Raw genomic sequence first — 27,914 nt, forward strand, 5'->3', positions numbered from 1 at the left:
GGGCTGCGACATTGGGCTGCGAGCGAGTGCAGACTCGCGTGGGCCGTAAGGCTTGCGCGGGTGGTGCTCGTGCTCGTGCTCGTGTACGGTTGTGTGCAATACAAATCCTAAGGCTATTAGAATTTGTTCTACGATTAAATCCTAATCCTAGTAGATAGATTTATTTAATAAGAGTCCTAACAGGATTCTAATTAAACTAAATTGGTATTCTAATAGGATTATAATTCCTTTCCATAAACTCTATAAATAAGGGCCTAGGGTCACATATTTAGGGAGATGATTTGAAGTATTCAAAGGTGTTGTGGGATCTTTTACGGTGCTGACGTGGCACGCGTTCCTCGGAGGTATCAAGTATGACCTGGCACGAACTTCTGGCAACCTGCAAAACAAGAATATTCCCGTAGGAATATTCCCTCCGATGCTTAAGTAAGTATAAGCTAGAGAGATAAGTAATTTGTAGAGAGAAGGCAGAGCAAAGATAAGTTTTTTGTTGGTGGGATGAATTGAATATCTTTTACCAAGGGATCTGCACTATTTATAGTGCTAGGGTTTCTTGGGAATTGGTCCTGCATGATTGGGTGTTTATGCAAGATCGGGACACGTGTCCTGCTAAGGTTTTGGAGGCTTGGTTTGGACCAAGTGGGCCTCTTAACCGTTTGGGCCTTGGCCCTGTGAAGTTGAGAAAGGCCCGCAGGCAAGCTTTTGGGCCTTTTTTCTGGGCTTTGATAGTACAGTCAGGTAGCATTCTTTTAGGCCACATCATTTGCCCCTCAAGGAGGATGCCCCTTGTCCCTGTGGGGTAGGCTGCTTGATCGGAGGGAGCGCCACGTGTGATGGCTTTTCAGAGCTTAGATTTTCCTTTAAAAGCTTCAGTTCCTCTTTCATTTTTCTTTTGTTACTTCAGAGCAATTTTTCTTGGGCAAACGTTTTTGGTTTTATTGCCAAGTGTGCTTTGAGCGCCGTCACCCCTTTCTTTCCTGCTTTCCTTCGTCTCGTAGTCATTGCCCCTTCTTCTCGTTCTCCCCAGGGGTGGTTCACCCTTTACAGCCGTCGGGGATATAAGACGGTGGTGGGTAAGACCTCTAGTTGGGTTTGGTGGAGGAAGAAGTGGTCTATTGTTCGAATGGAAGACCTCTCTCTTTCTACACGTCTTTCTAGGTGGAACCGTCGGCCCCGCTATTTGTCTAAAGCTGACGCCTACCCTCGCCTCTCGTCCAGAGAGTGGGGACTAGTGAAGCCCTTGTTCCAGGCTGAGATGTATCGGCTGTCGTCAAAGAGCCATGTCTGGGTGCCTAATGCTTGGCTTCCCCATGTCGGCCAGTTCACCAATATAGTCTTTCTTTCGGTCGTTGGTTTTTGTTCCTATTTGAGTAGAGGTAGTTCCCCATAGATTTTCACTCAACATCCTTTTTTTTTTTTTTTAACCCTTGGCTTTGTAGGTTCTGCCATGGATAGCCTATCCTCCGAAGACAAGGGTGTAGTGGAAGTACCCGCTTGGCTGTCCGAGGTGTATACCGAGGACATTCTCAAGGCCGTGGAGGCCAAGAAAAAGGACTCCTCCAAGAAGTCCAGCGAGGGTGCCTCTGGCGACGTCGCCAAGGTAATTTTTTTTTATTTTTTGCCTCTGTTCATTTCTGATCATGATTTGGTCGCTGACTTCCTTCATCTTTAGGAACCCACTTTGCCAGCTACGAAGAAGCGTCCTGCATCTTCGACGGAGGCTCCTAAGCCAAAACGGCCCTTCTTTAAGAAGATGGGTCCGGCCGATGCTGTCACCAAGCCGTCGGTACCAAAACCGTCCGCTCCCCTAGTTGAGGGGGAGGTTCTTCCTACCTAGACGTTCATTCCTCCTCCTGAGCAAAAGGAGGCCCCTTCCCAGGTGGACACCGAAAGGGATTGTAATGCCGGAGCAGCTGCTGACGAAGTAGCAGTCGAACAGACTGAGGTTGCTGACGCCACCACCTCGTCCAAGGAGGACAAGGGTAAAGGCAAGGAAGCTAAGGCTCCTTCTACTGATAATGCCTCTACTTCTCCTGCAGCTTCGCCAATTGGTTAGTGTTTCTGTACTTTAAATATGTCATGTCAAGTTGGAATTTGCACGATGTTTGATAATCTTGGCGTTTGGTTCAGTTGAGATGTTCAAGCGGATGCGGCGGGCCGAGGTGGTGAGCATCCCCCCTTCTGCCGGTTTTAGCTCAGAGGCGAAGGATAAGATCCTTGCGGACGTGTATGCGGCCATCCCTGAGGAATATGTGAGGTCACTCCCCGGGATTGACTTGGGATTCTTTGGGTCCATTCAGTCTCTCGTCCTTGATGTGAGACACTTACTCCTGGATCTCTGTAGTTATGATTATATATGTACGTTATTTTTAATTCTATGTTGTCTTTGGCAGCTTTTCATTCGATGTGCCGAGAGTAGGAACTATCGCTTTGATATGCACAATGAGATGCTCAAGCACAAGGACCAGATCGAGAATCATGAGCAATATGCTGAGAAGACGGCCAGGTTGATCAACTTGGACGCGGACAAGAAGATCAAATCCAAGACGGAAGATCTGAAGAAGGCCGAGGAGGACGCCGAGAATTATGAAGAGAAGTTGCTGGAACATGAGGGGCGGCTTGCCGTGCTGAGAAAGGAGTACTCTTCCGTCTCGGAGCGGGTGACTAATTTCTCTTCCAAGGTGAACGTTCTTGAAGGTCAACTCAAGGCCATGTAGGGAAAGATTGAGGCCATGCGCAAGGAGACTGCAAGCTCTTTCAAGTTGGGCGAGGAGTCCATCTTGGAGAGTGCCCAAAAGGCGTGGGATCAGTCTATGGACGGGAAGGACTTTTCCTAGTTCAAACGTCGTATCTCCCACCAGATAGCCGTCTCGACGGCTAGGCGCCTAGGCTTAGATCCCCCTGAGTTCGTCAGTGACGGGGAGGAGGACATAGAGGAAGACGAGGTGAACTCCCCTGAAGGCCAAGACGTCCAGGACGGAAGTTCTATTGCCCCTCATCCTTGAGCGGTTTTTCTTGTAGTTGGTTTGAATGACGCCGTGGGCGTTTGTAATAACTTTGGTGCCTTTTGGCATTTATTTGATTTGGTTTGTTTGCGCCTTGGGCGCTATGTATAAACAATTCGTGCCGTTGTGCACTTTATTTTATTTTAATTCCATCAGTTCGTTACTAATTTCTTGGGAATTCTTTCTTTGGGTCCAGTTGTTGGTCGGAAACCTCAGTGTTTTAGATGATCAGCCTAATTTGAGGCGCTAATCTAGGCCACTTCTCAGGCCGTCAAACGATTAGTCTTTTTAGACGCCATCCAAGGAGGAGGTCTTATGTCTGAATGTTTGCTCTTGTTTGAGTCTTTTCTTTTTTGGGCGCCTTTCGAAGAAAAGGCGTCATGCTGGATGTCTAAACCCTTTGTGTTTATTAGCACTGGGTACGTCCATACCCTTCGTGTTTATTAGCACTGGGTATTGTTTATTTAGCAGATATTGACGCCACTATTTTAGGGATTGTTTTCTGGTGAGTTTCTTCACCCCTTAGTGTTCCTTTTTGAAGGTTCAACTGAGACGTGTATTCGTCAGATAAGTGTTAATTTACTAAATTGCTTGCTACATTCACCGCGTCTTAGGCGGGCATTTACTGTCCGTTTTGTGGGCTCTGGTACAATAGCTAGGCCGTTTTGTAGGCTCTGAGTACAATAGTTACCCTAATGATGTTCTACTTTCAGCCACTTTCTTCAATTTTGACCGCTTCTATTTGGACGGGTCTAGTTTCTTTGGCGACTTGGGGTTCATCTTCATGCTTTCGTTTTCCTCTGACTTCGGCATAATCTTGCTTCCATGTTGACGGGTTGAGGGTCGTCAGGTAACAGTCCCTAGCCTGTTGTTGATCTCCATATATGGTGCCAATAACTCCATCATCGCACACAAACTTCAGAAGCATCAGATGGGTGACGACTACAGCCTTAATCTTGTTTAAGGTGGGTCGTCCCAAGATGACATTGTATGCAGTCAAGTCTTTAACAATTAGGAAGTCCACCTCCATCTTTCGCCCATTCTTCCTATCCCCAATTCGAACCTGCAGAGTGGTGACGCCAACAGGGTGAATGATACTCCCTCCAAAACCAATGATGGGATAGTGAATTATTTCGATGGTTTTGGGGTCGTGCGCTAGGCGATTGAGGCATTCTAGACTCATTATGTCGGACGAGCTTGCCGTGTCTATTAGTATGCGCTTAATTCTCATGTTAGATATCTTGAATTCAACCACAAGGGGATCATCATGCGGCGTGGCTATCCGTCCGCCATCTGACTCACATATTTCTATCTTTGGGAATGGATCCATGGGCGCTTTGGCTGACAGCAGCACTTGTCCTAAGCGGCGAGCATAATCTTTCTGTCCTCTCATGTTGGGTCCTCCAGCGGCCGGTCCTCCAGATATGACAGCTATAAATCCTCCGTCGTTGTGTTGTCCCTTAGTCGGCGAGGCAGGTGACTTGTTCTTTTTGTATTGGTTTTTTCCAAAGCCATGAGCATTCTTCTGTAAGTAGTTCTTGAGGTGTCCTTTGGAGGCTAGGCCATCTAAAGCCCTCTTCAAGCTTCTACAATTCTTGGTTTTATGTCCTATATCTTCATGGAACTGGCAATATAATTTGGGAACTCGTGGGGATTTTCGGTCCACTTTATCCTTCTTCCCGGAGGAGTCTGTTGTTTCTCCAATCCTTCCTTCCTTTGACGCGCTGCATATTTCTGTTGCATGGATACATGCTTCAGCCTCGTCCAGGACCTCGGCCATAGTCCTTACACTCTTCTTAACCAGGTCAAACTTGAAGGATCCCTTCTTCAATCCCTTGATAAAATTATCAAAAGAGACGCCATTAGGTAAGTCTGGGATCTGTCCAGCCTCTAGATTAAAACGCTTCACGTAGCTTCTTAGGGACTCGTCTTTCCCTTGTTGGATCCGTCCCAAATGCATGCTGGTTTTCCTTTCTTCCTTGTGCGCCATGAACCTCGTAGAGAACAAAGTCTGTAGTTCGTTAAAAGAGGCAATTGATCCTGGGGGCAGCCGTTCAAACCATTTAGACGCTACTCCTTTGAGCGTGGCTGGGAAGTATTTGCACCAAGTGGCTTCATTGGTTCCCTGAACGTACATGTGATGGCGGTATGCGACAAGGTGCATATCGGGATCGGTGGTCCCGTCATAAGCTTCAATTGTAGGAGTTTTTACTTTGGGTTCCTTCGGGGCGTTCATGATCTCGTCAGAGAAAGGGGTACTCATGTGCCTTAACGTCAGGTTGTTGAGCCCTTGCTGAATATGATAGGTTGGTTTACGGCGGTTGGATAGCAGGCGGGGGCGCATGCTTACCCTATAGGGCGTCATCTGGGTCGATTCACGTGTAGTGGGATAAAATGGCGGATCTTCCATCACAGGAGTGGACCCGGTGTATGATAGTTCAGATTTAGCCTCATAATGTTCTTGACGCCTTGAGGCTGGCCGTAAGACGGCTGGTGGGCTTCCCCTAGACGATGGTTGTATGACCGGGTCCCTTCGAGGTAAGAAGGTGGGGGGGTCACGGCCATTTCCCGAGTGCTCAGGCATAGGGCTGACTCCCCTGCTTGCTTGTGGACGAGAACCTTCTCCAGCTCTCCAAACGTTGGATCTGAGCGGCATTCTGCTTATCCGATTGACGCCTAGACTGAGGGGTCTCTGCGGAGCCGTCCTCTCAGCGCAGTAGATTAGCATATTTTTCCGAATTTCATCTTGTAGTGTAGTGCTCATCTGTTGTCGAAAGGTCTGATTCATTTGCTGTTGGAATCCTGTTTAGATCTCGCGTAGGGAGCCCACCGAGACTAGCAAATCTAGATTCTCGTCTAACACGGCGTCTCGGACGCTGGGGCTTAGGTGGCCGCCTGGCGGAGACACCTCGGTTATTGGTTCTTCTTCTACAACCACCTCAGCCTGCATCCGTCGCGGTGTGTTCCCTGCATTTGCGATTCGATTGGCTTCTTCAATGTGTCGTCTCTCTTCTTCTCCACCAGCGTACTCTCTGTCAGGGTGTAGTTCGGCCATGACACTGTACCTCCCCACAGACGGCGCCAAATGTTGTGGGGTCTTTTACGATGCTGACGTGGCACGCGTTCCTCGGAGGTATCAAGTATGACCTGGCACGAACTTCTGGCAACCTGCAAAACAAGAATATTCCCGTAGGAATATTCCCTTCGATGCTTAAGTAAGTATAAGCTAGAGAGATAAGTAATTTGTAGAGAGAAGGCAGAGCAAAGATAAGTTTTTTGTTGGTGGGGATGAATTGAATATCTTTTACCTAGGGATCTGCACTATTTATAGTGCTAGGGTTTCTTGGGAACTGGTCCTGCATGATTGGGTGTTTATGCAAGATCGGGACACGTGTCCTGCTAAGGTTTTGGAGGCTTGGTTTGGACCAAGTGGGCCTCTTAACCGTTTGGGCCTTGGCCCTGTGAAGTTGAGAAAGGCCCGCAGGCAAGCTTTTGGGCCTTTTTTCTGGGCTTTGATAGTACAGTCAGGTAGCATTCTTTTAGGCCACATCAAAAGGTAAGATTTTGGAGCAAAAATCAGCCAAACACTTGTAGCCTATTAGCCGAAATTCTTAGTACCTTAAGGGCGATTCTAGTTGGTCAAGCTTAAGGCGGATCCGGACGTGCTGTGGACTATCTACGGAGGGACGACACTTGGAGTCCTAAAGACTTGTTCTTGTTCGGTTCGGGCGCAGCTAGGGAGGGCACGCTACAAAGTGTATGCATCTGAATTATTCTAAATGATTATGTGTTAATAATATGTTTCCTGGCTTTATGGTTTTTCCGCATGATTTATGTTTATTCATATGTATCATAACGTAACAAGTTCGTAGTACACGAACCAACGATTTTAAGATTGTTAAAGTGTTATGGTTTAATCATGAATCAGAAGAAGCAACAGGGAAGCCGGTGACGAAATGAGAAAGAAATATACTGAGCTTTTTCCCAAGGTTAGTTGAGTTACGGGGTCGTAACTCGTGTCTTTTAAGGGGGGTAGAGTGCGGTAGAATTCCGCGCTTTTTACCTTATATTCCCTTATTTTATGCCTTATTTAGTGATTTCTATTGAATTTGCACTCCATGTTTATCATGTTTAATCATTTAAAGAGTACAACAACTTCAAATTTTGCTAGATAAGCAATAAAGTCTCAAGTTTTGAGCTTCAAGTTTTGGTTATCGTGCTCAAGTTTCACGACGAAACTTCTTTTAAGGAGAGTAGACTGTAATATCTCGTATTTTTGAAGTAATTATAAATATATTTTATTATATTTATAAAGCATTTTGGGATTTTACGAATTTAAATCGCATTAAAATAAGTTATTTAAATGTGTTTAATTAATTAAAAGTATTTATTATTTTAACTAATTATAAAGCGAATTTAATTTTCAAGTTAAGAATTTATTTGGCTTTTGAAATTAAAACGATTTGAATCATTCCAAAGCTTCAACCAATTTTTGTAAGGAACTCAAGTGAGTAATGCAATAGCCCATTAAATTCTAAACCCCAACTTAAGTTAAGGAAGCTTCAAGAAAGTTTCCCTTAAACCTAATTCTCAAGGGTTCTAGCCTATAAATACCTTTGAGGGTCTCACATTTTCCCACATTCTTGAGAGCCTCGGTTTCTCTATCCTACTTTCTTTCTTCCTCTCCAAGTTTCTCTCTTTTTCTTTCTTTCTCTTTCTCTTTCTTTTTTTCTCTCTTTTTCTCCTTGCGTGCGCCAGCCAGAGGCTCGCCCAACTCGCCAGTTGTGCGGTGGCCGCTGCTCACCTGTGCTGCTGTGTGGTTGTGTCTCCCCGCCCATCGCCGTGCACAGCTCCCTCTCTCTCGCGTGTTGTTGTCCGCGAGCAACTAAGCAGCCGCACTATTGTGTTCGTGCGCCAAGAATCACCGTCTTTGCTTCTATTTTGCGCCCGATTACACCAACTAAGTAATCGTACCGTGCTTTAGGTCGGTTTGGTATAATTTCTCTTCTTCCTAACCTTCTCTATTTTAAAGTTTGGATTTTTATTATGTTTGATGATGGATTTTGATTTATTATTGTACTTGGGATTGGTTATGAACACGAAAGTTAAGGATTTTGATGATTAGAATGTTGATTGTTGAGGACTATTTTTTATTGAAGAATAGTAATTTTCAGATTTGGTTGTGAAATAAAGTTTCAATCTTTATGGGTTTTAATGATTTTGAATGATGATTTAGGGTTAGGGTTTTTCCTTAAACCTTATGGCTAATTGATTAGCATAATTAGATAACAATTTTAATTATGGTAATCAATTATAATTTTCAGATTTGTTTTGAGACACAAAGTGTAAATTTTTAATGGTTTTGAGCATGAAATTAGTCAAATTTCATGCTAGGGTCTTAAGTGGTTAATTGGAATTATTATTATATCGCTTACCGATTAATTTCTAATTAATTCAAGCTTTTTAAAACTTAATAAAGTTTCTGGAAATTTAATGAACATGGATAATGATTAAGTTTCATTATTTTAATGATAGGAGGAGATTTCTAAATTAGTGGATTGAATCACAAAGTGGCCCCATACTTAGTAGTTCAAGGTACGTGCAAGTCTAGGGTGACCACCTTATTTCCATGAGAATTCATGTGATGATGTTATATTGTGATTCATGTATTTGGAATATTTATGGATTCGTGTTTGATTATGTGAGCAAGCATGTTATGGATATGGTTTATGTTTGTTGAATTGAAATGAACAAGCATGTTACGATTGGTTATGTTTGTTGAATTTAAATAACAAGTATGTTGCCCAAGTATGGTTATGTATATATGGTTTGTGAAAGAAATGGTTTATGTTATTGTACGTAATGTCTAGCATGTTTTTAGCCAAGTATATATTGTGCTTAATTGCACTATTGTTATTTACCACATATGAAGGGTACGCTCATGTAAGCCACCGCATATGTAGGGTCGACTTGCGAGTCATGTTTATTAAGTACATATGAAGGGTACGCTCTCATAATCCACCACATATGTAGAATGAGTCAAGGTGAATTGAATTAAGGACTACTCGTGCCTAGTGCACAACCCGCATGTTAACAGGCATGTCGTGGAATCTCAACAGTATGTTGAGAAGGAACAATTGGAGTAATTTCACTTGAGTATTGAATGTTTGATCACATGTACTAGTAATCTTAAAAGGAGTATTGTTTGGTTTTTCGTTTATTAAATGCTTTGCTTGATTGTGTCTTGAGTTGGTTTTGTGAAAAAAATATTAATAAACGTAAGTGCAACCTAAACAAGCTTCAAAACTCTTGGAACGTATATACCTCGAGTATGAACAATGGGGGGAGTACCTTGCCAAGGGGCTTGTACTCCTATTAATGATACAAGACGTTGTTTCATTTCTTTTATGCGCTGGAATTCCGTCGGTATGGTCCGACAACTGGGTTATTGATATTATTTTGGTGTTTGGTGGGCTCCCAACACCTGTCCAATGAACATTTCTATTTTAGGCCCGTTCGAAGCTTATTCTAATTAATATATGAGTCAAGAGTCGAGTCTTGTCATCATGATTAAGTGTTTATTGATTGACTTTTGCATGTGGTTTAAATTATTGTTGGAATGAAGCAGGTTAGTTATAGGATTTCATTCTAGCTTGTTTGTACTCAGCTTTTGCTGATTACGTGCTTTGTGTTTGGTCACGACCTATGAGTTAATGACCCTATGATGATCCATCAATTGTATTCGCATTATTGGGGAGTAGAAATTATTAAGCAGGTTTGTAGAGATGACTTGCAAGAGAAGTTATCTATAGCATGGGGACTAGTTGAGCGAGTTTATTTTCTCTTGCACTGTTCTAAAATCTATTTATTTTCATTAGCCTAAACTATAATGTTTTGATTAGTTAATGGATTTCGTTTTACGGTGTTTTAGTTTGGGTCGTTATGGTTCCAACCTTTATGAGGCCATTAACTATTATTTACTGTTTTTAAAGTTTATTTATTCCGCTGCATAATTCTGGTAAATAGCCTTAAACGTTAACACGGTCGCGGTAATACTTTAGTAATTCCTTATTTGGAGTTGAAAAGAGGTTTTATTTTAGTAAGGAATTATTAGGGTGTTACAATAGGACACTTTTTGGAGACACATTTTAGGTGTCTACAGTAATAGTCAATATTTACTTTCAATTGTAAGTGTTCAATTATGCAATATGTCTTGTATGCACAAGGTGTACAATAAATTTATTATACACCGGAGTAACTTTTACCTAGTTTTTTGTAACTTTTAAAATCTTTTGGTTAACTTTTATCTCTATTTTATAAGGGAACTTTTGAGGTCATTAACGTAAATATCATTTTGGTATCCCCTATAGATTAGACTGTAATGTCCTCAATGATAATAAAATAAATAAAATAAATTTATTTGGGATGATTAGTCAAATAAATAACAGGAAGGTAATAAATGAGGGGATAAAAAGGTCAAACTATTATAATTGCTTCTTAATTATATATCTCCTTAGTAACATATGTTATTTGAGGGAACTCCGTAATGTATGTTTGTTAAGGTTCATAGTTTGGGAAAAGATGACGACACGTAAACAATTGTTGATCAACTTTATTAAGGAAAATAAAATAGGTTAAACTGAAAATATTGTGCTTTACTTTGTTATTACATTGTTGACTGGTTTGATGTTTGCTAAATATAATATGTCAATTTTTTTTAGAGAAGGCTTTAAATAATTTTGTTTACATATTATTTCAGGTATTACTCCCTCCGTCTCTTAATACTCGCACCGGTTTGACCGGTGCGGAGCTTAAGACACTTGAATTGACTTATTAGTTTAATGGGTGTTAGTTGATAGTGGGGTATTTTTTTTTAATATAGTTAGTGGGAAATGTGTAGGGGTGGGAGTGGTGAGTGGAGGTGTGAATTTTTAATTGATTTTTTTTGTAGGGAATAGGGGTGTAGGTCGGTTAGTAGATAAGTGTGAAAAATATTATAATATTGGTAAACATTTCCATTTATAGAAGCGGTGCAAGTATTAAGGGACGACCCTAAAAGAAAAGCGGTGCGAGTATTAAGGGACAGAGGGAGTAGGTTAGGTTAAAATATAATAACACAAATCTGCTTCTTATATCTGCACGCATACATATGAGAATTATATAAATAACTTGATAGATAAACATTTTAGAAGGTTAAATGATTAATTTTATTCAGTATTAGTTATTTTCAATAAATAATTTTTATTAAAAATTTTATCACTAAAAAATATATAACTTTTACATATAAGACTAACTTTTAAACATTTTGAATTAATTTTTAGAATTTTTGTGAAGCACTACCTTAATGTTTGGACCTTTTGTGAATTACTACCTTATAAAAACTTTTTTATATTTTCCTACCTTATGATATGTTTTAGTAACACTACCTTGTAACATAAAACGTTAAATCTCTCAGTTTGTAGTCCTTACCCCAACGACTTTATTCCATTTCTCTTTTCTCTTTCTCAACCTCTGTTCTCTACTTCTCTTTCTCAATCTCGATCTCTGTTCCTGAAGGACTACCATTAGATGTGACTTTGAGTCTTGCATTTGCTATGAAGAAACTGATGAATGACAAGACGCTTGTCAGACATCTCTCAGCCCGTGAAACAATGGGATCTGCAAGTCGTATTTTTACCAACAAATACAGATTGGTACGTTTATTGAGTGTGGAACTGATGTTCAGTGTTTATTACTGTCGTTATCCATGCAGCTCTAAGGATGCGTTGCCTTTGCGGCTTTTCTTTATTGGGGTTGTACCGAATTGGGGATAAATGTTGCTATATTGTCTTAGGTAGATGATTATTGGACATAGTTTGTTGCATTAAGACTAAGTTTTATGGTTTGAAACACATACTAGATTAATATTACGGAGAGTGCTAAAAGTGGTAAGAGGGAACTGATTGATAGTATAACCTATGATAATGCGTGAAATGCGTTGAATGTTGAATACAAGACGTGTGTTTCATTGAAGTCGAGTACAGGGAGCCAGGGCCTGATAATTCTGTGTCGCTGATTATTTTTGCAAATGGGAATAAACAAGTTCCTTTATTATTTTGGAATGCCTTGTGTGCCTGTCTGATGCTGAGCTCTTAATGTGCTTTTCTATCACTCTTTTTGTAGTTGGCTCGGTGCTCCCCGTCTTGTTTTGGTAAATTCAGTTATTTAACATAGCTATATTCTGATCACTACATAAATTCAAGCATTGGTGTAGTTCGTTTGGCTACTAGGATTCTTCCTGAATAAGGTTACTAAGGTCTGAGTTGTGGAAGACGGAAAAGCAAATAAGATCAGAATAGCGTGGTTGTGATAGTCAATATTAGTTCAAGTGATTGTCCGTTTGAATTATGGCTTGGTCTTAGAGCAATCTTAGAGTTTGGCTTGCTTCAAGGAGGAGATTTTGATACCTTCCAAGGGGAATCGAAGACACTTAAAATTGAGCCATTTAATTCTGCCAGGAAGAAGATGTCGATTCTTGCTGCTATTCCTTCAGGTGGTGTACGAGCCTTCAGCAAAGGTGCATCAGAAATATGGAATAAAGTCGTTGAGAAATGAGAGGATAAAGAATGAGAAATAAGAGAACAAATATTGAGAAAGTGAAGTCGAGCACATAGATTGAGAAAAAGGAAAGAGAAAGAGGAAAGAGAAATGGAATAAAGTTGTTGGGGGTGCGGCTCACAAACGGAGAGATTTAACGTTTTCTGTTACAAGGTAGTGTTAATAAAACATATCAAACTTATAAGGTAGGAATTTTTTTTTTATAAGATAGTAATTCACAAAACGTCCTAACATTAAGGTAATACTCCGTATTTCACAAAATTTCGAACTTTACTACGGAGTATTATATGTTGTGGGATCTTTTACGGTGCTGACGTGGCACGCGTTCCTCGGAGGTATCAAGTATGACCTGGCACGAACTTCTGGCAACCTGCAAAACAAGAATATTTCCGTAGGAATATTCCCTCCGATGCTTAAGTAAGTATAAGCTAGAGAGATAAGTAATTTGTAGAGAGAAGGCAGAGCAAATATAGCTTTAGGTTGGTAGGAATGAATTGATTTTCTTTTACCTAGGGATCTGCACTATTTATAGTGCTAGGGTTTCTTGGGAAACTGGTCCTGCATGATTGGATGTTATGCAAGATCAGGACACGTGTCATGCTAAGTTTTGGGGGCTTGGTTTAGACTTGGTGGGCCTCTCAAGCGTTTGGGCCTTTCTTTTTGGGCTTTAATGGTACAGCAGGTGGCGTTCTTTTAGGCCACATCATTTGCCCCTCAAGGAGGATGCCCCTCGCCCCTGTGGGTAGGCTGCTTGATCGGAGGGAGTGCCACGTGTGAGGGCTTTTCAGAGCTCAGGTTTTCCTTTAAAACCTTCAGAACTTCTTTCATTTTTCTTTTGTTACCTCAGAGCAATTTTCTTAGAGAGAGAAAGCGAATTTCGTTTTGCCAAAGATCTGCTTGTGTTTGCGTTTGAGTGTTCTTGGATTCTTTGTTCAGTGTTCTTGAGGATTTAGAAGATTTGTCAAGACTTCTCATCAGTTTGATCATTTTCTGGTAAGTTCTCTATCAAAACTCTTATTTTCTGCATGCTTATGGGCCCCCTCTTTTTTATCGTTTATAGTGTCCTGTGGAGGCGTCCTGGGGGTTATGACGCCCATCTCTTTCAAAGCACTTATATCAATAAGGTGCTTGATAGGTTTAAGATGGCGGACTCCAAGCGAGGCTACCTACCCATGTCTCATGGAATGACTCTAAGCAAGACTCAGTGCCCAAAAACACTTGATGAGCGTAGACGAATGAATGGGATTCCATATGCATCATTGATTGGTTCAATAATGTATGCTATGATATGTACACGCCCGGATGTTGCGTACGCACTCAGTGCTACGAGCAGATACCAGTCAGACCCAGGAGAGGCGCATTGGACTGCTGCCAAGAACATTCTGAAGTACCTGAAAAGGCACAAAGATGACTTCCTGGTCTATGGTGGAGATGATGAATTAATTGTTAAAGGCTATACGGACGCAAGTTTCCAAACCGACAAAGATGATTTTAGATCACAGTCTGGGTTTGTCTTCTGCCTCAACGGAGGAGCAGTAAGCTGGAAAAGTGCTAAGCAAAGCACCATTGCGGATTCTACAACTGAAGCGGAGTACATTGCTGCACATGAAGCAGCAAAGGAAGCTATATGGCTAAGGAAGTTCATAGGTGAACTTGGTGTAGTCCCCTCCATTAAAGGACCAATAGCCCTTGTTCCAGGCCGAGATGTATCGGCTATCGTCAAAGAGCCATGCCTGGGTGCCTAATGCTTGGCTTCCCCATGTAGGCCAGTTCACCAATATAGTATTTCTTTCGGCCGTTGGTCTTTGTTCCTATTTGAGTAGAAGTAGTTTTCCATAGACTTTCACTCAACATCGCTCTTCTTTTTCTTCTACTAACCCTTGGCTTGTAGATTCTGCCATGGATCGTCTATCCTCCGAAGACAAGGGCGTAGTGGACGTACCCGCTTGGCTGTCCGAGGTATACACTGAGGACATTCTCAAGGCCGTGGAGGCCAAGAAAAAGGACTCCTCCAAGAAGTCCGACGAGGATGCCTCTGGTGACGTCGCCAAGGTTTTTTGTTTTTTTTTTTTTTTACTATGCCTCTATATTTTTTTCTGATTTTGATTTGGTCGTTGACTTCTTACATTTTTAGGAGCCCACTTCGTCAGTTACGAAGAAGCGTCATGCATCTTCGACGGAGGCTCCTAAGCCAAAAAGGCCCTTCTTTAAGAAGATGGGTACGGCCGATGCTGCAGCAAAGCCGTCGGTACCAAAACCGTCTGCTCCCCTAGCTGGGGGAGAGGTTCTTCTTAACCAGGCGTCCATTCCTCCACCTGAGCAAAAGGAGGTCTCTCCCCAGGTGAGCACCGAAGGGGATTTCGCTGCCGGAGCGGCTGCTGACGAAGTAGCAGCTGAACAGGCTGAGGCTGCTGATGCCACCACCGCGTCCAAGGAGGACAAGGATAAAGGCAAGGAAGCTGAAGCTCCTTCTACTGATAATGCCTCCATGCCTCCTGCAGCTTCGCCAATTGGTTAGTGTTTCTATACTTTCAATCTGTTGTGTCAAGTCGGTATTTGCATGGTATTTGATAACTTGACGTTTGGTTCAGTTGAGATGTTCAAGCGGATGCGGCGGGCCGAGGTGGCGAGCATCCCCCCTTCTGACGGTTTTAGCTCAAAGGCGAAGGATAAGATCCTTTCGAACGTGTATGCGGCCATTCCTAAGGAGTATGTGAGGTCACTCCCCGGGATTGACTTGGGGTTCTTTGGGTCCATTCAGTCCCTCGTCCTTGATGTGAGACAATTACTCCAGGTTCTCTTTATTTATTATTACATATACCCTTTTTTACTCTATTTCGTCTTCGACAACCCTTCATCCGATGTGCCGAGAGTAGGAAATACCGCTTTGATATGCATAATGAGATGCTCAAGCACAAGGACCAGATTGAGAATCATGAGCAGTATGCTGAGAAGACAGCCAGATTGATCAACTTGGACGCGGACAAGAAGATTAAGTCCGAAACGGAAGCTCTGAGGAAGGCTGAGGAGGACGCCCATAATTATGAAGAGAAATTGCTGGAGCATGAGGAGAGGCTGGCCGCGCTGAGAAAGGAGTACTCGTCCGTCTCGGAGCGGGTGACTAATTTCTCTTCCAAGGTGGACGTCCTTGAGGGTCAGCTCAAGGCTATGCAGGGGAAGATTAAAGCCGTGCGCAAGGAGGCTGCGAGCTCTTTCAAGTTGGGCGAGGAGTCCATCTTGGAGAGTGCCCAAAGGGCGTGGGATCAGTCTATGGATGGGAAAGACTTTTCCTGGTTCAAACGCCGTATCTCCTACCAGATGGCCGTTTCGACGGCTAGACGCCTAGGCTTAGATCCCCCTGAGTTCGTTAGTGACAGCGAGGAGGACATGGAGGAGGACGAGGTGAACTCCCCTAAAGGCCAAGACGTCTAGGACGGGAGTTCTATCACCCCTCATCCTTGAGCAGCTTTCATATGGTTGGTTTGAATGACGTCGTGGGCGTTTGTAAAAACTTTGGTGCCTTTTGGCATTTATTTGATTTGGTTTGTTTGCGCCTTGAGCGCTATGTATAAACATTTTGTGCCTTCGTGCACTTATTTTATTTTAATTCCTTTTCAGTTCGTTACTGATTTCTTGGGAATTCTTTTTGGGTCCATTTGATGGACGGGAACCTCAGTGTTTTAGGTGATCAGCCTAATTTGAGGCGCTAATCTAGGCCACTTCTCAGGCCGTCAATCGACTAGTCTTTTTAGACACCATCCAAGGAGGAAGTCTCATGTCTGAATGTTTGCTCTTGTTGAGTCTTCTTTCTCTCTTTTTTGGGGTCCTTCAGAAGAGAAGGCGTCATGTTGGATGTCTGAACCCTTTGTGTTTATTAGCACTGGGTATTGTTTATTTAGTAGATATTGACGCCACTATTTAGGGATTGTTTTCTTGTGAGTTTCTTCACCCCTTAGTGTTTTTTTTAAAGGGTTTAACTGAGACTTGTATTCGTCAGATAAGAAAATATTCATTTACTAAATTGCACGCTAAATTCACCGCGTCTTAGGCCGGCATTTACAGGCCGTTTTGTGGGCTCTAGTACAATAGCTAGGCCGTTTTGTAGGCTCTGAGTAAAATAGCTAGGCCATTTTGTAGGCTCTGAGTACAATAGTTAACCTAATGATATTCTATTTTAGCCACTTTCTTCAATCTTGACCGTTTCTATTTGGACGGGTTTAGTTTCTTTGGCGACTTGAGGTTCATCTTCATGCTTTCGTTTGCCTGACTTCGGCAGAATCTTGCTTCCGTGCTGACGGGTTGAGGATCGTCAGATAACAGTCCCTAGCCTGTTGTTGATCTCCATGTATGGTGCCTATCACTCCATCATTGCACACAAACTTCAGAAGCATCAGATGGGTGACGACTACAGCCTTAATCTTGTTCAGGGTGGGTCGTCCCAAGATGACATTGTATGCAGTCAAGTCTTTAACAATTAGAAAGTCCACCTCCATCTTTCGTCCATTTTTCCTATCCCCAATTCGAACCGGCAGAGTGATGACGCCCACAGGGTGAATGATGCTCCCTCCGAAGCCAATGATGGGATAGTGAATTCTTTCGATGGTTTTGGGGTCATGCGCTAGGCGATTGAGGCATTCTAGACTCATTATGTCGGACGAGCTTCCCGTGTCTATTAGAATGCGTTTGACCCTCATGTTAGATATCTTAAATTCGACCACAAGGGGATCATCATGCGGAGTGGCTATCCGTCCACCATCTGACTCACATATCTCTATCCGTAGGAATGGATCCATGGCTGATTTTGCTGACAGCAGTACTTGTCCTAGGCGGCGAGCATAATCCTTCTATCCTCTCATGGTGGGTCCTCTAGCGGCCGGTCCTCCAGATATGACGGCTACAAATCCTCCGTCGCTGTGCTGTCCCTTGGTAGGTGAGGCAGGTGACTTGTTCTTTTTGTATTGGTTTTTTCCAAAGCCATGAGCATTCTTCTGTAAGTAGTTCTTGAGGTTTCCTTTGGAGGCTAGGCCATCTAAAGCCCTTTTCAAGCGTCTACAGTTCTAGGTTTCATGTCCTATGTCTTCATGGAACTGGCAATATAATTTGGGATCTCGACTCTCAGCAGGAGATTTCATGGGGAAAGGTCGATCAAGGTCGAACCTCGTCCCAACGTCTTTTAGTATGGTGAGGAGATTTGTGTTATACTCAAAATATTCCCTCTCCTGCGGACGTTCTCTCTTGTGCCCAGGAGAGTTGGTGTCATGCTCTTTTGAGAGGGCCCATGTGCCATTCACTCGTGGGGCTTTTCGGTCCACTTTATCTTTCTTTCCGGAGGAGTCTGTTGTTTCTCCAATCCTTCCTTCCTTGGACGCACTGCATATTTCTGTTGCATGGATAAACGCTTCAGCCTCGTCCAGGACTTCGACCATAGTCCTTACACTCTTCTTAACCAGATCAAACTTAAAGGATCCCTTCTTCAATCCCCTGATAAAATTATCAAAGGAGACGCCATCGGGCAAGTCTGAGATCTGTCCGGCCTCTAGGTTGAAACGCTTCACGTAGCTTCTTAGGGACTCGTCTTTCCCCTGTTGGATCCGTCCCAAATGCATGCTTGTTTTCCTTTCTTCCTTGTGTGCCATGAACCTTGTAGAGAACAAAGTTTGTAGTTCGTTGAAAGAGGCAATTTACCCTGGGGGTAGCCGTTCAAACCATTTAGACGCTACTCCTTTGAGCGTGGCTGGGAAGTATTTGCACCAAGTGGCTTCATTGGTTCCTTGAATATACATGTGATGGCGGTATGCGACAAGGTGCATATCAGGATCGGTGGTCCCGTCATAGGCTTCAATTGTAGGAGTTTTTACCTTGGGTTCCTTCGGGGCGTTCATGATCTCATCGGAGAAGGGGGTACTCATGTGCCTTAACGTTAGATTGTTAAACCCTTGATGGATATGATAAGTTGGTTCACGACGGTTGGATAGCAGGCGGGGGCGCATGCTTACTCTGTTGGGCGTCATCTGGGTCTGTCCACGTGTAGCGGGGTAAAATGGCGGGTCTTCCATCATAGGAGTGGACCCGGTTGAAGGAAATAATGCCCTTGGTCCAAGTATGCATTCTATGTTAAGTCTAATAAATGCGGTTCAGTATTAATTAACAAGTTAATAATTCAGTGAGATCAAGTGAGCTGAATGCCTAGCTAGAGTCCGCTTCAGTTCAAGTGGAATTAATGATATTAATCCACAGCTTACTCTTGACTGAACCCGTAGGGTCACACAAATAGTACGTAAACGGATCAAGTATTTAATGGCATTAAATACTCTATCTATGGATATTCGGAATCGACGGATCTTGGTTTCAGTGGGAGCTGAGATCGTCACAGGCAAGAAATGAATACTCCGGAAACGATGATATTACCGGAAACGGAAATATGGATCGTATCGGAAATATAAATATTATCCAAGTCGTAGATGTTGCCGGAAACGGAAACATGGTACGTATCGGAAAATATTATCGGAAATGGAAATATTACCAGAATCGGAAATATTGCCGGAAACGGAAATATTGTCAGAATCGGAAATATTACCGGAATCGAAAAATAATTCCGGAAACGGAAATATTAAATATTTGTTCGAAACGGAAATTAATTCCGGAATCGGAAATGTTAAATATTGTTCGTATCGGAAATGAATTCCGGAATCGGAAATTTAATCGGAAGCGTATCGTACGAATAAGCATCGGACGAGGCCTGCCGGACGAGGCCCAGCACGAAGCCAGGCCATCGCCCAGCAAGCCAAGCGCGCCGCACAAACAGCCACGCCAGGCCCAGCGCAAGGCCAGGCCCAGCAGCGCGCACAGCGCGCACAGCGCGCGCGGGAGCTGCGTGGGCTTGCAGCTCGCGCAGGCCTCGCTGCGTGGGCTGCTGCTCGTGCGCACGCATGGGCGGCCCATCGTGGCTGCCGTGTGTGCGTGTGTAAGTGTTTGTGTTCGTGCACGTTTCCTAAAACGTGCAGAGTTCGGTTAATGATTAAATTCCTAATTCTATTTGATAAATTAATTAAATTAGAGTTCTTGTAGGATTCTAGGTTTAATCAATTTGTATCTGAATAGGATTCCAATTCCCTTTCCATACCCCTATAAATATGTGGCCAGGGTTCACAATTTATAACGAGTTTAAAAGTATTAAAAGTGAGTTTTTGAGAGAAAAATTCAGCCACACATCTTGCTCAAAAGTGCCGAAAATTCTAGTACCTTAAGGGCGATTCTAGTTGGTTAATCTTAAGGCGGATCCGGACGTGCTGTGGACTATCTACGGAGGGACGACACTTGGAGTCCTAAAGACTTGTTCTGGTTCGGTTCGGGCGCAGCTAGGGAGGGCACGCAACAAAGAGTATGCATCTAAATTATGCTATATGATTATGTGTAAATAATATGTAATCCTGGGTTAATGGTTGTTTCCGCATGATTTATGTAATATCATATGTATCATAACCTAACACCGGTGTCTGATAGTTCAGATTCAGCTTCATAATGTTCTTGACGCCTTGAGGCAGGCCGTAAGATGGCTGGTGGGCTTCCCCTAGACGATGGTCGTATGACCGGGTCCCTTCGAGGTAAGAAAGTAGGGTGGTCGCGGGCGTTTCCCGAGTGCTCAGGCACAGGGCTGATTCCCCTGCTTGCTTGTGGACGAGAATCTTCTCCAGCCCTCCATACGTTGGATCTGAGTGGCATTCTGCTTATCCGATTGACGCCTAGGCTGAGGGCTCTCTGCGGAGCCGTCCTCTCAGCGCTGTAGATTAGCATTTTTTCCGAATTTCATCTTGCAATGTAGTGCTCATCTATTGTCGAAAGGTCTGATTCATTTGCTGTTGGAATCCTGTTAAGATCTCGCGTTGGGAGCCTACCGAGACTGGCAAATCTAGATTCTCATCTAGCATGGCGTCTCGGACGCTGGGACTTAGATGGCCGCCTGGCGGAGACGCCTCGGTCATTGGTTCTTCTTCTACAACCACCTCAACCTCCTGCACCCGTCGCGGTGTGTTTCCTGCATTTGCGATTCGATTGACATCTTCTATGTGCCGTTGGCTCCTTTCGAGGGGCCGTCTCTCTTCTCCTTCACTAGTGTATTCTCTGTCAGAGTGTAGTTCGGCCATGACACTGTACCTCCCCACAGACGGCGCCAAATGTTGTGGGATCTTTTACTGCTGACGTGGCACGCGTTCCTCGGAGGTATCAAGTATGACCTGACACGAACTTCTGGCAACCTGCAAAACAAGAATATTCCCGTAGGAATATTCCCTCCGATGCTTAAGTAAGTATAAGCTAGAGAGATAAGTAATTTGTAGAGAGAAGGCAGAGCAAAGATAGTTTTAGGTTGGTAGGAATGAATTGATTTTCTTTTACCTAGGGATCTGCACTATTTATAGTGCTAGGGTTTCTTGGGAACTGGTCCTACATGATTGGATGTTATGCAAGATCAGGACATGTGTCCTGCTAAGTTTTGGGGGCTTGGTTTAGACCTGGTGGGCCTCTCAAGCATTTGGCCTTTTCTTTTTGGGCTTTAATAGTACAGCCAGGTGGCATTCTTTTAGGCCACATCATTATAGACCACTTGAAAATAAGAACTTCTGACCTTCTCAATAAAAAAGTTAATTCAATTTGGCCCATATATTTGGTGGGATCCGAACTCTTGTATAAAGTGCAATGGTGCAACCCATAAAGTCCAAAGAAAAGGCCCAGATCCATTTACTACTTAAAACCTTCTGTTAACCCTGTTTTCTTCCCTGAAGGCAGCAGCCGTAACATAAAACCCTAGCACTTTCTCTGGTACTCTCTCCTTCTCTGCCCTTTTTAGTTGATGTGTGTTAAATAAATCTCTTCGTTTTGTTAACTATCGTTGTATAATTGTCATCAGGTTCTCAAAATTTTGCGCCTTTTAAGCTTCGATCATGAGGTATGCTTAGTTTCCGCATTTGTGATTTCTTTAGTGTTCTATTATTCGCTTTGTTGGATGTATTTCATTTGATTTTATTTTGAATATTAATATAATTTAAATTTATGGGTTTTTATCACTTTGTTTTTCTCTCAGTTTGAATTTGGGAAATGGGGTTTCATTTTTCCCTCTGAAATTGTCGATTTGTCTTGTTGGATGATTATTTGTTGTTAAAATTTTAAGTGGGTTTTGTGTGTTGGATATGTTTCATTTGATTGTATATGTATTATAATTTGAATCTTTGAATTTATCACTTCGTTAATCTATTTGTTTGAAAATGGGAAATGGTGTTTCATTTTTTATCCCAAAATCGTCGATTTGTAACGTGAAATGATTGTACTTTTGGTAGAATTTGAACTGGGTACTGTATGTTGTTCAAAGTTCATGCCTGGATCGATGTGAAAGTGTTTTAGGTACATAGGAATGTTGATACCCCTGTATTTGTAATGTGCTACACTTCGATTTTTGATGCTAATGTAACTGTGTGTATGAGATGGAGTTAGTTTTACCTTAGTTTCAACAGAATCCACATTGCAGTGTAGTCGTTGATTTATGTTGTAAGATGATTACTTGTGATAAAATTAGAACCGAGTTTTGTTTGTTGGTGTGTAAAGGTGTGAATCGATGTGTAGGTGCTTTAGGTCCTGGCGAATGTTGATAAACTTGTGTTTGCAATGTGCTACATTTCGAATTGGATGCTATGGAACTGGGTGTATTAGATTGGGTTAACTTTACCTTAATTTCAATATAATGTGCATCGTACTAAAATCAAAATAGCTTATTGTGAGGTCTGATAACAAACCTAGTGTAGGTTATTGTTGTGGAATTCATTTAGTAAATTTCCTGGCATTGTGTATTGTTTGGCACACTCTAAATAGTTGATTGCTAATGTTGTGAAGATTTTGAATTGTATTGTTGTCATGGATACAGTAAGCTTCAGAGTGAAGCTGTGAGAGAAGCTATATCTGGGATCGCAAATGATTCCAAGGAGAAGAATCGCAAGTTTACTGAGACAATTGAACTCCAGATTGGACTGAAGAATTACGACCCACAAAAGGACAAGCGTTTCAGTGGCTCTGTTAAGTTGCCACACATCCCTCGCCCCAAGATGAAAGTCTGCATGCTTGGAGATGCACAACATGTCGAAGAGGTGTGTAATACGTGCTCTTGTACAGTTCTCCTTGGTTATTGAATCAAATAATAATTTAATGCATGACTTTGATTTAAGAATTACTGAAAATTGCTGATTCTCAAGTTTCTTTTTGGCTTAAGGTTTTATTGTTTTAAGTTGGCTGATTTCTCAAATTCCATTGATGTGTTGTAATTGTATCAAATTCCATTGATGTATTTTAATTGTATCATGTTGATGTATTGTAATTGTAATTGTATCATGCATTCGTGCCTGGTTATGTCACCACTGATGTGAGTTGAGTTTGTTGTGATGGTAGGCTGAGAGGATTGGTTTGCAATGGATGGATGTAGAAGCATTGAAGAAACTGAACAAGAATAAGAAGTTGGTTAAGAAGCTTGCAAAGAAATACCATGCGTTCCTTGCATCTGAAGCAGTTATTAAGCAGATTCCGCGTTTGCTCGGTCCCGGTCTTAACAAGGCTGGTAAGTTTATACAGCTTCTGCTATATATGCATTATGGTGAACCTATTTCTGATACATGCTTTGAAAATCTGGTGTCTGCTTATCTTAGTACTCGATCCATGAGATTGTTCAGCTTAATCTATGCATACTTTCCAAAATGTGCTGCTGCATGACATGAGAAAAAACCGTACAGGTTTTTTTTCCATGTATGGCCTTGAGCAGTGATCAATTATTTTAGTCGACTGTTCATTCATTTACTCATGGGTATTCTGTATGGTGCTTTTTTAGGTAAGTTCCCTACTCTAGTCACCCACCAAGAACCCCTAGAGAACAAAGTTAACGAGATCAAGGCAACTGTGAAGTTTCAGCTTAAGAAAGTTCTCTGCATGGGAGTTGCTGTTGGTAATCTTAGTATGGAGGAGAAGCAGATATTCCAAAATGTGCAAATGAGCGTCAACTTCCTTGTCTCATTATTGAAGAAGAATTGGCAAAATGTGAGAATTTATGTCTACGTCTTTTTATTGTTCATCTGTATAAGTATCTGTTGTGCAATTGTGCATCCTACACCGAGTACTTACTGTTATTGGTTTTTTGGGCAGGTTCGATGCTTGTACCTGAAGAGCACCATGGGCAAGCCATACCGCATCTTCTAAATCAGTCTCTTGACCGTTTTTGGTTGATGGTTTAGGAGTTGAAGTTTTGTTTGTTGGCTTTTTTTATATTGTCTCTTTGTAGTTCATTGACGATGTGAGTTGAGATGTTGTCTTTAAGCAAGAATTTTGAAGAAAGATATTAAATGTATTGTTAGTCTGTTACACAATTATGTTTGCCAAACTAGATCAGCTCAGTTCTGAAAAAATAATTTGTTTGATAATCCTTGATGTGCATATGATCAGGGCTTAGAAATGTCTATATTCCTCCCCAGTAACTTAGGGCTTAGTAATGGCCATTTTCTCGGTGGAAGTGGAACTTCTTTGTAGTTGTTCCATTGTTTTGTCGAACTTCATCAAGGGGCTCTTAGAGCATGTTTGGTATGAATCACAGGAAAGGTAACGGAATGGAACAGTTATCAGAGGGGAAAGGGAACAATAAGTTTTACAGTTAAAAAGCTGTCTGGTTTTACAAAAAGGAATTAACTTACCACTTTATAAAATTTTAATTTAAAATTATCACCTTATAAAAATCACATAATGTTTATTAATGTTTTTCCTCTAAAATTTTCACAGTTGGATTTAAAATTACCACCTTATAAAATCACAATAAGGTTGGAATTTAAATTAAAATTTTATAGGCAAAATTCACATAAACAATCCCAACTATTAACATCCTTCTTTAAACGGTCCCAACTTTCGATTAACTATGATTGGGCCGAACTATTTATCGTATTTTATAATAATAGGCCTTATCAAAAAACGACCTGCTACAGCAGGTAAAACCTCCACACGTGTATAGCACGTGAGATTAAATATTTATTTTTTTTTAATTTTTTTCTCTTTCTCTTAAGGCCTTACAGTTAACCTTTTCATTTCTTCATTCGTACCTAATACTAACTCCCCCTTCTTCTTTCTAATGTCAGCCATCATTATCCCCCATTAACACAGAGGTCTTTTGTTCCTTTTCAAAATTCGAATTTGTGTTTGGAGCTCTGCAAAGGTCGATTTACACAGACATTAATTGGAAATTCGGTAAACAATGGTAATTTAGGTAACTTAGAACTCTTGTTTTCTGGGTTATATATTGAGAATTCAAAGCATATGTTTTGGGTTAAAGATAGATAATTTATGCTTTTGATTAGATTAGTTTGTTTGATTTTACGATTAAGTGGGCAAGCCTGGTTTGTTTGTTTGATTGACTTTTTGCATGGTTGTCAGGTGTTGGACACATATCTAGTGGTTCAATTAGTCTAGTTAATTGGTTCAATTAGTCCATATATCTAGTTAATTGGTTCAATTAGTCCATACATCTAGTGGTAAACTTAATTAGTCTAAGTTAATTGGTTCAATTTATTATCACAATTACATAATTTTTGATCGAGCAACTAATGCTTGTAATTTTTGCAAACTAATGCTTGTATTTTGAGCAAAACATTGCTTTTATTTTGAGCAAACTAATACAAGGCTACTCTTTCCTGGCCACCTTTCCACCTTCGTCTTCGTTTTCGTGGTATGCAGGCATGATACATAATGTCAGTGACGGAGCCAGAAATTTCAAGTTGGGGGGGGGCGAGGAATGTATGTCAGCTATAAAAAAGCAAAGAAAAAAATTATACATAATTTATCATTACAAGGATTTGACCCTTGGGTTGTTCGTGTGAAACATAGAACTCTCCACCATTGGGCTAAGACAAGTTTAGGGGGGGGGGTGGGGTGGGGTGGGGGGGGGGGGGGGGGGCTATCTCCGCTACTGGACAATATGCATACCATTAGCTGTTATTTTGAGCAAAATAGTGTTGTATTTTTCCATGACAATTAGACAATAAATGGTTGTATTTTTCCAAAAGAAAGCAGAAAAAGAGAAGAGAAACAAATGGAAAAGAAAAAGGAAAGAGAAAAAAAAATCATTAAATCTCACGTGCATTAAGGTTTTACCTGCTGTAGCAGGTCATTTTTTTTTACTAAGGCCCATTACTATAAAATAGGACAAATAGTTCGGCCCAATCATAGTTAATCAAAAGTTAGGACTGTTTATGTGAATTTTGCCAATTTTATAAGGTGGTAAAGTTTGAAAAAGTGAATTTATAAGGTGGAAATTTTGAAATTTTCAAGAAAAGTAAAACTAACACAGTACTTCATAATTATAAAAGAATATTACTCCCTTCGTCCATTAATACTCACATCGCTTTTCTTTTTGGGCCGTCCCTTGATCCTTGCACCGCTTCTATAAATGAATTTTTTTTTCCAATATTATATTATATATCACAATTACATACCAACCCACTCCCTACAAAAAATCATTTAAAAATTTACACCTCCACTAACCCTTTAATGAGTACTCCCTCCATTCCTATTTTAGTGTCCACTTTTCAAAAATAACGTTCCCTTATAAGTGTCAACTTCCATTTTTTGACTACATTTTTCTCACTTTTCCATACACTTTTCTCACTTTTCCATAACTCATGATTGTTTTTTCTTACACATTCTATACTTTCCCACCTTTTCATCCCCACATCCACTTTTATTTGTACTTTATCAATAAACTATTATCTACTTTATCATTTCCCCAAAAAAACAATTCTAATAATTGTTTTTCTTACACACTTTTCATTTTTCTTAATTACCATGAATTCTCTCAAAATGGACAGTTAAATAGGAACGGAGGGAGTAACAAACATATATGGAAAAACCAAAATCATAAAATCCCCTTCCCAAAATTTTCCAGCTTTAAAAGTTTTAGATTGTCCTTACAAAAACCAAATTTAGATTGTTTTCAAAATTTATTGTAATCAAAACCAAAATCTGGAGGAAAGAAAAAAAGTCTTTATTCTTTTTTTTTTTTTGACAAGAGGACTAAAAAAGCGAAAAACAAACAAACCAACAACAAAACAGACAAAAAAACAACAACAAAAGAAACTAAAACCGAAGATGATGAAGCTGGCGACGACGAGCGGAAGTAGCCAGAATATGGGCAGGGTAAACCAACTGACGAGAGACCTTGCGAGCAGAAAACCAGGACAAAGTGTGAAGGATAGCCCGCAAACGCTGAACAAGCCATAGAACCGAAAGTGGACTAGGCTGAGCGCCAGACAACAAACCAACCACAATAGTGGATTCCGTAAAGATAAGAAAAAAAATTTATTCAGGTAAGAGCGTAAAGCACAATTAAAATCTTTTAGATTTCCAAATTTGATTATGGTATATTTGGAAACCAGAATTTCATTTGAAAATATGGAATTGAGTCAAATATCTTGTTTGGAAACACTTAGAATTTGGAATTTAATTTGGGTCAAATCCACCCCTTGAAAAAATATGTCCAAGTTTAAGAATTTGAAATCCCATATCAAATGTTGTCATTTCAAATTATTATTGGGCTTCATAATGTTGGTCTCTCACCCCTTTCTCTCTCCTCTTTACATCTTTACCCCCACATTCCTAACAACTCATTTTCTCTCTCCTCTCCCAAAACCTCCATCGTCTCAACCTCTACTTCTTCATCACTTCCTCTCTGCCATCTCCACCACCGCCTTCATGACGAACACCCTCATACATCTGAAGGAAATAATGCCCTTAGTCCAAGTATGCATTCAATGCTAAGTCTAATAAATGCGGTTCAGTATTAATTATACAAGTTAATAATTCAGTGAGATCAAGTGAACTGTATGCCTAGCTAGAGGCCGCTTCAGTTCAAGTGGAATTAATAATATTAATCCACAGCTTACTCTTTACTGAACCCGTAGGGTCACACAAATAGTACGTGAACGGATCAAGTATTTAAAGGAATTAAATACTCCATTTATGGATAATCGGAATCGACGGATCTCGGTTCCAGTGGGAGCTGAAATCGTCAAAGGCAAATTATGAATACTCCGGAAACGATGATATTGCCGGAAACGGAAATATGGATCGTATCAGAAATATAAATATTATCCAAGTCGTAGATGTTACCGGAAACGAAAACATGGTACCTATCGAAAAATATTATCGGAATGGAAATATTGTCGGAATTGGAAATATTGCCGGAAACGGAAATATTGTCAGAATCGGAAATATTACCGGAACCGGAAAATAATTCCGGAATCG

General features: G+C 41.3%; 1 protein-coding gene across 1 annotated transcript; it reads left to right on the forward strand.

The window, feature by feature from the left end:
• The first annotated feature begins 21,299 nt into the window (after positions 1-21,299).
• Positions 21,300-24,052, forward strand: LOC110793185 (60S ribosomal protein L10a). Its single transcript, XM_021998035.2, has 6 exons — positions 21,300-21,419; positions 21,508-21,546; positions 22,516-22,735; positions 23,034-23,199; positions 23,467-23,672; positions 23,778-24,052. The coding sequence occupies exons 2-6, from the start codon at positions 21,542-21,544 to the stop codon at positions 23,829-23,831; spliced, it is 651 nt and encodes a 216-aa protein (XP_021853727.1). The 5' UTR covers positions 21,300-21,419; positions 21,508-21,541; the 3' UTR covers positions 23,832-24,052.
• The last annotated feature ends 3,862 nt before the right edge of the window (positions 24,053-27,914 follow it).

This window comes from Spinacia oleracea, chromosome 4, assembly GCF_020520425.1.
Source record: "Spinacia oleracea cultivar Varoflay chromosome 4, BTI_SOV_V1, whole genome shotgun sequence".
Lineage (NCBI taxonomy): Eukaryota > Viridiplantae > Streptophyta > Magnoliopsida > Caryophyllales > Amaranthaceae > Spinacia > Spinacia oleracea.

Bases quoted from the DNA above. Each gene is read 5' to 3' on its own strand.
- LOC110793185 (XM_021998035.2), top strand. The intron at 23,200-23,466 runs GTAAGTTTATAC...GTGCTTTTTTAG, and splicing joins TCCCGGTCTTAACAAGGCTG to GTAAGTTCCCTACTCTAGTC. The intron at 23,673-23,777 runs GTGAGAATTTAT...TTTTTTGGGCAG, and splicing joins TGAAGAAGAATTGGCAAAAT to GTTCGATGCTTGTACCTGAA.